The 8,722-nt window shown below is 38.8% G+C and overlaps 1 protein-coding gene across 1 annotated transcript in view; it reads left to right on the top strand.

The window, feature by feature from the left end:
- The first annotated feature begins 1,274 nt into the window (after positions 1-1,274).
- The window catches only part of ABCA4 (ATP binding cassette subfamily A member 4), a 74,376-nt gene continuing 66,928 nt past the window's right edge, over positions 1,275-8,722 (top strand). The window contains exons 1-4 of the mRNA XM_014938962.1: positions 1,275-1,363; positions 4,665-4,758; positions 5,388-5,529; positions 7,406-7,545. Of these exons, the coding sequence (XP_014794448.1) occupies positions 1,298-1,363; positions 4,665-4,758; positions 5,388-5,529; positions 7,406-7,545 (442 nt within the window). The 5' untranslated portion in view covers positions 1,275-1,297. The remainder of the gene's footprint in view (positions 1,364-4,664; positions 4,759-5,387; positions 5,530-7,405; positions 7,546-8,722) is intronic.

Genomic DNA, 8,722 nt, shown 5'->3' with positions numbered 1-8,722 from the left:
CAGATCTTTGGCTACTTCCTCCCTGGTTGAGGTCTAAATTCGCTTTCAGTTCATAAAACGTAGACCTGAGATGATATTCTGAAGCAGCCAAATAATTATTACTGATTTTTATCTGATGCTTTTAACTAACACTTTGTTGACAATTAGGTCAAAAATTCTGACATGTTTTCCAAACTTCGTCTCTTAAAATCAGACAAAATCTCCTCCACTTAAAAGATTTTCCAGAAACAAAACTCTAGAAGAATAGTGGCAAGAGATACTTAACAAGTCATCCAATCCATGAGCAGTTTTACCTGTGTAAGTCTTGATAGAGGTTTGAGTAATCTTGAGCAATGGAGGCCCCACAGTTCCCATGCCATCAGTTCTACTACTTCACCGTTCTTATCATTGGAGAGTGTTTTCTGGTATCTAACTCCCATTTCCTTTTCCATGCTTTCCCAGTTACTAACCATTCACAAAGAAACTACTCTTCAATCACTTAAATCCCATAAGGTAGCAAACCCAAATGGTTTGCTTATTTTTTAACAGGTCACTGTATGTGGTACTTAGATTTATATATCAAATTCTCTTTTTCCTTTTGAAGGTAAAAATTCATGGTGATTAAAATGAGTCATGAACTTAGAAAACAGAACATACAATGGTTTAAATTCTGTTGTATCCCTACCAAAATGTAGTAGGCATTGCTGAACTTAGAAGCATAAAAATATGAGATCCTGTATTTTTTTAATAAAATGGCAACAAAATGGATTTGCCTTTAGAAAATCCATTCCAGACTGTGTTAATCAATATACATTCATAGTGTCTGAAAACCTAATTCTGTCCTTATCATAATAACCAAACAGTTGTACATAAGCTAATGTCCAGTTGTAAATCCATCTTTTCTTGGAAAAAATATTTTGAAAGCACAGATTTAATCTGATAAATGATGCAACAATTAACTGCTTTCATTACTTGCAGGTCCAAGTTAATAGCTAGATTCAAGGTTAATGATTTTTCTTTTTTCTTTTTTTTTCATTTGAAAGAGATACTTTTCCTCTCTATTGCTTTTTGGCACTGATAAATGTGTCACAGGAAACAGCCTCCAAACAAAGGAAAACCACGATTTTTCATGTATGATAGTGTATAAAGTGCAAAATTTAATTGTGCAGACAATGAAAGGAACAGATCTCTATGATAACACAATCTTAAAATAAGAATAGAAAGCTGCTATTTTGCTCTGAGGTCTGTTTCAGCTGTCAGCTGAGAAATGGCAATGCGTCCTTTGCCACAGGTTAACCAGAAGTGTTGATGCAGAAGAATGACCTTCTTTAAGCAAGTCAGACTTCTACTCTGGAAGAACTGGATCCTCCGCAAAAGACAAAAGGTAAAGTATTAGTCTTTCTATTTCAGCTTTAGATTATGCACTCCACTGGATGAAGGGAACAGTACACTTATCAGCATCTAGAAATCACAAATTCCTCAAAGAATCAAATGCGATCTGTGTTTGCGGCTGCTGCTTGGGATCTTGTTTGGTGCAGTTTGCAAAGCTGGTCTTTACAGACTTAAACATAGAATACTTGTGTTGGCATTTTCTTTGACAAATAGTATTGTGTACCAGGAGAATAGTGGTGGGTAGTAATATTTTTGTATTTTCACATAAAAAGATCTCCTGTTAGAAAGCATCATGGGCACTGCTCAGCTCAGTGTTGCTCCTCACACTCAGCTGCTCTTAGATATGAATCCAGTTAGGGCCCTGAAGTTCACACAGATTTTATCTTTTTTAATATGGCTGAATGCCATAAGTGAAGTGAAAATCAGAGAAGTATTTTAAATCCTTTCAAATCTTCTTAGATCTTTTGATACTTTGTCTTAGAGCAAATTTATCTAATACTTTCCATCTTTTTTGTAATTGCCTTTATTTTTCTTTTCTTCTTTAAGCCAAATTTTCTTAGAGTCAAACGAAACTTCCAACTAGGGTCTTGGTAATCAATCCATACTTAAGCTAAATTACAACAAATACAAGAACCCCTTTTTGAAGCTGGACTTTAGTTACTGATTGTCAAGGAGCTGTAGTAGGTTGGTTCTTGAGTTCAGAAATAAAAACCCAAACAGAAAATCCACAACTCTTTGATCTTCAAGTGTGTATACCGAAAGAATGGAAGCCACCTTTTATTAATTTTTAGCAAATGGATCTTTATGTGGTTCTTCAGTATTTTCAGTGTGCGAAACACTGTTTTATTTGGGCAAATCTACTCAGCTACGTGACCCAAAGTGCCTGGTCGCGTTTCAGGGATTCTTGTTTATTTTTTCCTGTAGAATTTTCAAAAATGCTAACTGGTGTTGCCAGACATCCCCTTCTAGCTTGTAAGCACAGTGAGTTAATCTGCAACAGTTAAATATTTTCTCCACTCTGAAAAGTAAAACATTTTACAGCTGAATCAGTAAAAATCATTTCCTTTTTTAAGCATGTAAACCTACCTGCTTATTTATCCACACAGAGAAAAAAGGTAGCTAAAACAAAAATCCGTAATGTCAAAAGTAGCTGTAAAATATGTGTTAGGAAAATAAGCCTGGTTTTTGCGAACCATCATGCAGTGCCATAAATGGAGGCATATCCAATCTTCTACTCAAGTAGAGTAGACTATCATTTAGTCCAATCTAATTCACAACAGGAAAGACTTTATTACAGAGTTAACAGTTGGTCCACAGCCACTTTAAACTTGTCAGATTTATATGGCCGTATCAGGGTGCTTGGCTGATTACAGCTGTGCCTGGATATTACATTTCTCTGTGCGTGTTGCTGGGATTTCTGGCTGTTTATCTTGTGCTTCTGCATGCTTATGGGCTGCTCTCTGATCCTTCCTAGCGAGTTCTGAGACACCTGTGTGTCCTCAGGAAAAGGATCACAGGAAAGAATCAGAGGGCTAACAGCACTTGATCTGTTCTTATCGCATGACATATTGTGTACCAGCTCGAAAGAGAGATTCCCTTGTCCTTTAACCTTCAATCCCTTCCAAACTAGTTAGCTCAGACCGAAAGGAATTACTGAATTCAAGTCTGGGGATTTCCTATTTCCTGGGAATGATGTAAGAGTCGACATCTGAGCAACAACCCAGATTAACTCTGCAGCAAAGATGGCGGCCAAGGAGTCTCCCCAGTTCTTACCCCTCTTGAGTTTACAGGTGTGTAGTGCCTGTCCCAAACGTCTTATCAAATGGCTGGCAGTGGTGTTAGTCAGCCCTTGTGAACCCCTGCTGGGAAGGGTCTGCAATGCTGTATTGTCAGCTGTGCACATCGGCTGTCAAGAAGAGCTGTACAGTGGCAGGTTTCCTTCTCTAATAGTTGTCATCTACTGATAAGATTTTATCTGGCTTTAAAAATATCAGGCATGCATAACTTCTGGGTGCTGATGGTGAGGGTGTGTTGTTCTATTTTAAAAAAGAAACTCTTAAGATAAAAAGTGTGAAATAGGAAATGGTTGTGTGGTGAAAAGCTTTCCACCCTTTTGCCGTAACCATAAGCTGTGTTTAACTAAAGCTATTGACCAAAGTTATAGTGGAAAAAACAGGGCAGCTCCAAAAACCTGTTCTTAATTATGCTGTGGAATATCTTTTGCCCTGCATGGCTCAGTTTGCAAAAAAAACATTCACACGTGACCCATCTTGTCTCTGGCTCTGCTGCCGTGCGCATTCTTGTTGCATATTTGGTGCCTGGCTGGGGAGGTAGGAGCAAAGGAAAGAGGCAGGGAGGGCTTTCCTATGTATGTGCTAAAACCCAGGCTCTGGAGAGAGTTTGTCCTGGCTCTTGTAGGGAGGAGAAAAAAAGCACCATGTGGCTGGACACAAAAATCTCATAGCTGGTCCTTGGAGCCCAAAAGCCCGTGTCACAGGATCAAAGGGTTGTAGTTTTAAACCTCTGCCAAAACACACAGAGGCAGTAAAACAAACTGAAACGCAGGAGTGGAGGAACAGACTGAAAACCAGGCAGGATGTTGCTCTGTGGTAAAGCAGTGCCCTTCATTTTCTGACGTGGCTGGGAGCTGGTGACTGTTCTAAGTGTATTGAAAAATCTGGGCAGTAAAGTGGCCTTTGATGGCATCTTCTACGTTATTGAATAAGGTGAATAAGGTGTTTGATCTTAATATATACATTTCTACCTGCATTAGAAAATTAATAATGTTGAAATGAATGGTGGCAAAAAAAAAGCAGAAAGATCAAAGAATGCAAGCTTATGCTAAGTCTTTTACCTTTGGGAAAGTAGAGTGCAGTGACAGCTTGCTAATGAGCCCAGCATTACAAAAGCATGGATAAAAAAAACCCACTTTTTCTCTCTTGGATCTAATCATTGTATCCTGTATTGTTATAGAGTCATCCACTTTGTATAAAAATATTTAGACTTATATCTGGTCTATCTGATAGTTTAGTACTGCCTGTCATTGATTTTTACTTCAGTCAGGATACTGAAGCCTCTGAGTTTATGGTGATGTTTCATGAGACTGATGAAATCCTTTCTATTTCAAGGTGTCCTTTCCAAGTGGTAAAACAGGCAAGGGATAACCATGGGCACATGCTGCACTGAGCATTGCTGCTGTGAGAAGGGGCTTTAGCCCTCTAGTCACTTAGTGACTCTATACATGGTTCATCTGTAAGATTAATTTTTAACTGATTTTTTTTTTTTTTTTCCAGCTTCGTTTTCTGGTGGAGCTTGTATGGCCTCTTTCACTATTTCTTGCCCTTGTCTGGCTGAGGAAAGCTAATCCACTGTATCGCCAACATGAATGTAAGAACATTTAAGATGTTTTAGCGCTCTGATTTGTGGTAGATAATGGCTAGAAGTTCTCAGACGAGATACTGGCACCTGTTTGCTGAGTATTATTCTCCTGTGGCAAAAGAATAGACTTCTTCAGTAGTTCAGTTATTTATAGCTGTATACTGTAAGAATTACCCAGTGAGGAGACAAAAAAAAAAGCAGCAAGCTTTAGTTTTCCCATGAGATGCTTTGTGGTCAGGCTTACATGAGGTCTCAAGATTCTGTCAAGTTGTAGATTTCTGTGTTTCTGTTACTGAGAAAGTACTGCCTCACTACTTTCTTTTTTTTTAGTTAGCTCAGAATTTATTTCAGTTGAAAATAACCGCATTTTTTATATCAGTCACTTTTTTTTTTTCCTTAGTAAAAGAGAAACCAATATGATTTCACAGAATCACAGAATGATATGGAGTTGGAAGAGACCTCTGGAGATCATCTACTCCAAACCCCCTGCCAAAGCAGGTCCACCTAGAGCATGTTGCACAGGAACATTTCCATTCCACTCCTTCTGTAGTGAGGCAACCCATGGTGCTATTTAGATTCACACAGGCTGTATTAGAAAAGACATGTAATCATTTATATTTTGTGTTTCCATGCTCTAGGTCACTTCCCAAACAAGGCAATGCCGTCTGCAGGAACACTGCCATGGTTACATGGCATTTTCTGTAACATGAACAACCCCTGTTTCCGCAGCCCAACACCTGGAGAGAGTCCAGGTGTTGTGTCCAACTACAACAATTCCATGTAAGTAGAACTATATGTGTGAGACTGGGTTGCAGTAAGACAGACTAGCTAGGCAACTGCTGATAGCCTGCTCTTGGCATGTATTGACAATTCATGGGCATGAATGATCCAGGGAGAAAGGATGGAGTATCTTTAGCCTCTTTAGAAAGATTGCACAGTGCACTGAGGGATATTTTAAAGAATTGTTATCTGGTGTGAATGAGAAGGGAAAGGTGAGCATTTAAGAAGACACTGGGGTGCGAATACTGGAAGACAAAAATTTTCAGTTCTAGCACATCAGTTTAATTTCAACAGTGGTCAGCAAAGTTGAAGCAGAGCTTGTGGTGGTAGGTTTGGGCCTTTCTCAGAAGAGTTCAGTTGTACTAGTTTCTAGGGAACATGTGTTTGCGTAATAAAATTGATCCTTTCTATTGCCTACTGTTTAGTGAATGTCTCAGGACAAATGTTTTTGACATAAGAGTATGAAACCCCTAAGCTTTCTTTTCTCATCGTTTGAAGTGTCCCCTCTGAATGAGAGCCCTGATGAAGTAGCCACACAAGCAAATCTGTGCTGCCACTTCCTATGTAGCACCTGTTTTGGCTATATACTTTAATCAGCATAGTAGCCTTCAGATACTAAGCTTATTAATGAAATAGAAGGATGGGAGACTTCTGGACTGTTAGAGCTGTGGGAGTGCTTCATTGCATTGTTTGTTGTAGCTGAGTCATGAAAGACAACATAGTGAATAAAGACCCTTAGAGTAAAAACCTGATAGAATAGCTATAAAAAATGTTCCAAATCTCCCTTTGCAAATAGTCCACTTTTGAGTGTCCAATGATTAAAATTCATGAGCTAACCCTGTCAAGGCTATTAAAGCTCCAGTCCTATGAAAGTCTGTAGCTTGGAGTTAGCATTTGACCTTTTGTTCCTAGCGAACAGGATTTAAAATAGTCAGCTGGACTTTTTTTGTGCGGTGCAGTCAATCACACAATGAAGCTAGAGGGTTCTGTTTTCCACGAAAAACAGTTCTGGCTTTTCTAGGTTGCTTATTACAGAGCAAACTGTCCCTTTGTGAGTCAGAGTAAATTCACTGCATCACAGAGGAAGCAAATACATTGTGTTTTCTGAAAGAATTTAGTCCTTCCTGTTTGCTGTTTCCTGTAAGCTAAAATAAGGACATATACTATTCCATGTATGGAAAAACATAGCACCGTTAAAGAAATGTAATGCCCTCCCCTGATGCTAATAAGAATTTTTTTGCTCTTGGTTATAAACACAGGACCTGACTGCATTCTTGCTTGAACTGCATTTTCTAACCCAGAACCAGTAGGTGAATGACTGCCTGTGACAGTTTGTCACTCCTGTCTTCCTGTCTCTCCTAGACGAAATGTTTTGAAGGAACCTAAACGCCACCCTTATGTTAGAGGGGACTGAGCTGGGAGAGGGAGGAGGGTTCTATGTCTGAGTGTTTCCGTGGCACTGACCTGGCTGAGCAGGGCTGCGTGTGCCCAGAGTGTCCCATTCAACTGCTGGAGCTGAGCCTGGGCCAGAACCACAGCTGTGAGATGAATGCTGTCTGGGAAAGGTCCTGTCTCCCCAGCAAGATCATCATGGCTAATGAAGAAAGTATATGAGAGGCCAACCTTCTGCAACACTAGTGGCACTCTAAAACCTTTTGTGGACTTCTAAATCTAACTGAATCCCACACCACCTGAAGCTACTCTGTTACAGTCACCACAAAACTGAGCTTTGATTTTCAAGACTGAGGACAAAATAATTTGTTTTTTCCTAATCCCTAACACAGAGAAAGTCGACTTTGCTTTTTTTTTTTTTAATGTTAAACGTTCTCAAGAGTCACCAGTCTTAAATTATTGTTCGTTCACTTTCTTCTTTCAGCCTTGCGAGGGTATACAAAGATGCTCAGGAGCTCTTACTGGATGCCCCTGAAATACGTGACCTTGGCAGAATCTGGGAAGAACTGATCATTATGACTCAGTTTATGGAAACAATGAGAACTAATCCTGAAAGAATTGCAGGTAGTTGTTTTGTCTATATCCTTTAGACTACTGAATTTTTCCTTCTGAGAGCTGACTAGTAGCTACTTTGCAAACTGACAATGTTAATCTAATAATGTCTTTGACATGTGGCTGTTACTCTGCTTATGGTTACCAAGGGTAAGTTAAAACTCATCCAGTGATGTAAGAAACACCTTTTATTTGAGAGAGAGAGGCAATCAGCTCTATTCTACAAGTATCTCCCTTAAATAACAGTAGACAAAATTCAAAACACAGAAACATGAATATCTCACTGTCCAAAGTAAAACATGGATGAAGAGATTTCATTAATTGTTATTACAGTAGAGGCAAAAACAGTAAGAAAGTGTCACTGGAATATGCAGAGGAATGGAAAGCCAAATATGAATATATACTGGGAGCATAATCTAGAGAAGAGCTTAGAGATACTTTATTTCAAGTGTTAGTTGAAGTACATTTGGAACAGTGAAGAAGGAAACACTTTCTTCTTGTTTTGATGACAGGTTTAGAGAGAGAAGGCATTCCACGTTTCCTATAAACAGAAGTGCAAATTATATGATTCCATTAATTTTAACTCAGAATAACCTGCCAAACTGAAAGCATAATCCTGGGGAAAAATAGGAAGTGAACTAATAATAATATTTTAATTTAATATTTGGGCTTTAAATACAGAATTTCAAAAGATACTCCAGAACTAAAGGCACAAAAATGGACTGGCTTTGAGAATTAATCTGTCCCATTCTCAAGTCCTTTGCCACAGGAACAATATTCTTATTAAAATCAAATAGTCACACTCCATATATTTTTAACAAAATGTGTATCAACCATCTGATACACATGCTCCACTATCTTACCAGAGGTCTCTAACACGAAGTATAAAAGGGACTACTTCATTGTAAATAACAGACAATCAAAATGCCCCAGAATGCAAACAAAAACTTGAGTGTAATCATGAGCTGTGGTTTGTACAATTATGGAAACCAAACCTACCTATTTAGAGTTGAGGAAAAGCATGCCATGCCATAGGTTTGCAAGATCTTGCTAAGGGACCATACCCTGTGGTTTGGGAAGTGGCCTTTGCATCCCGTACCAACTTTACTCAGTTAGCTGGGAAACTGAGTACATTCCTTCCTATTCCTGTGAAATATAATGTTAAGGCTCTTTCAGAATTGGGGCGGGG

Source organism: Calidris pugnax, unplaced genomic scaffold (genome assembly GCF_001431845.1).
Source record: "Calidris pugnax isolate Ruff unplaced genomic scaffold, ASM143184v1 scaffold18, whole genome shotgun sequence".
Lineage (NCBI taxonomy): Eukaryota > Metazoa > Chordata > Aves > Charadriiformes > Scolopacidae > Calidris > Calidris pugnax.
This window is presented reverse-complemented; position numbering and strand designations above follow the sequence as displayed.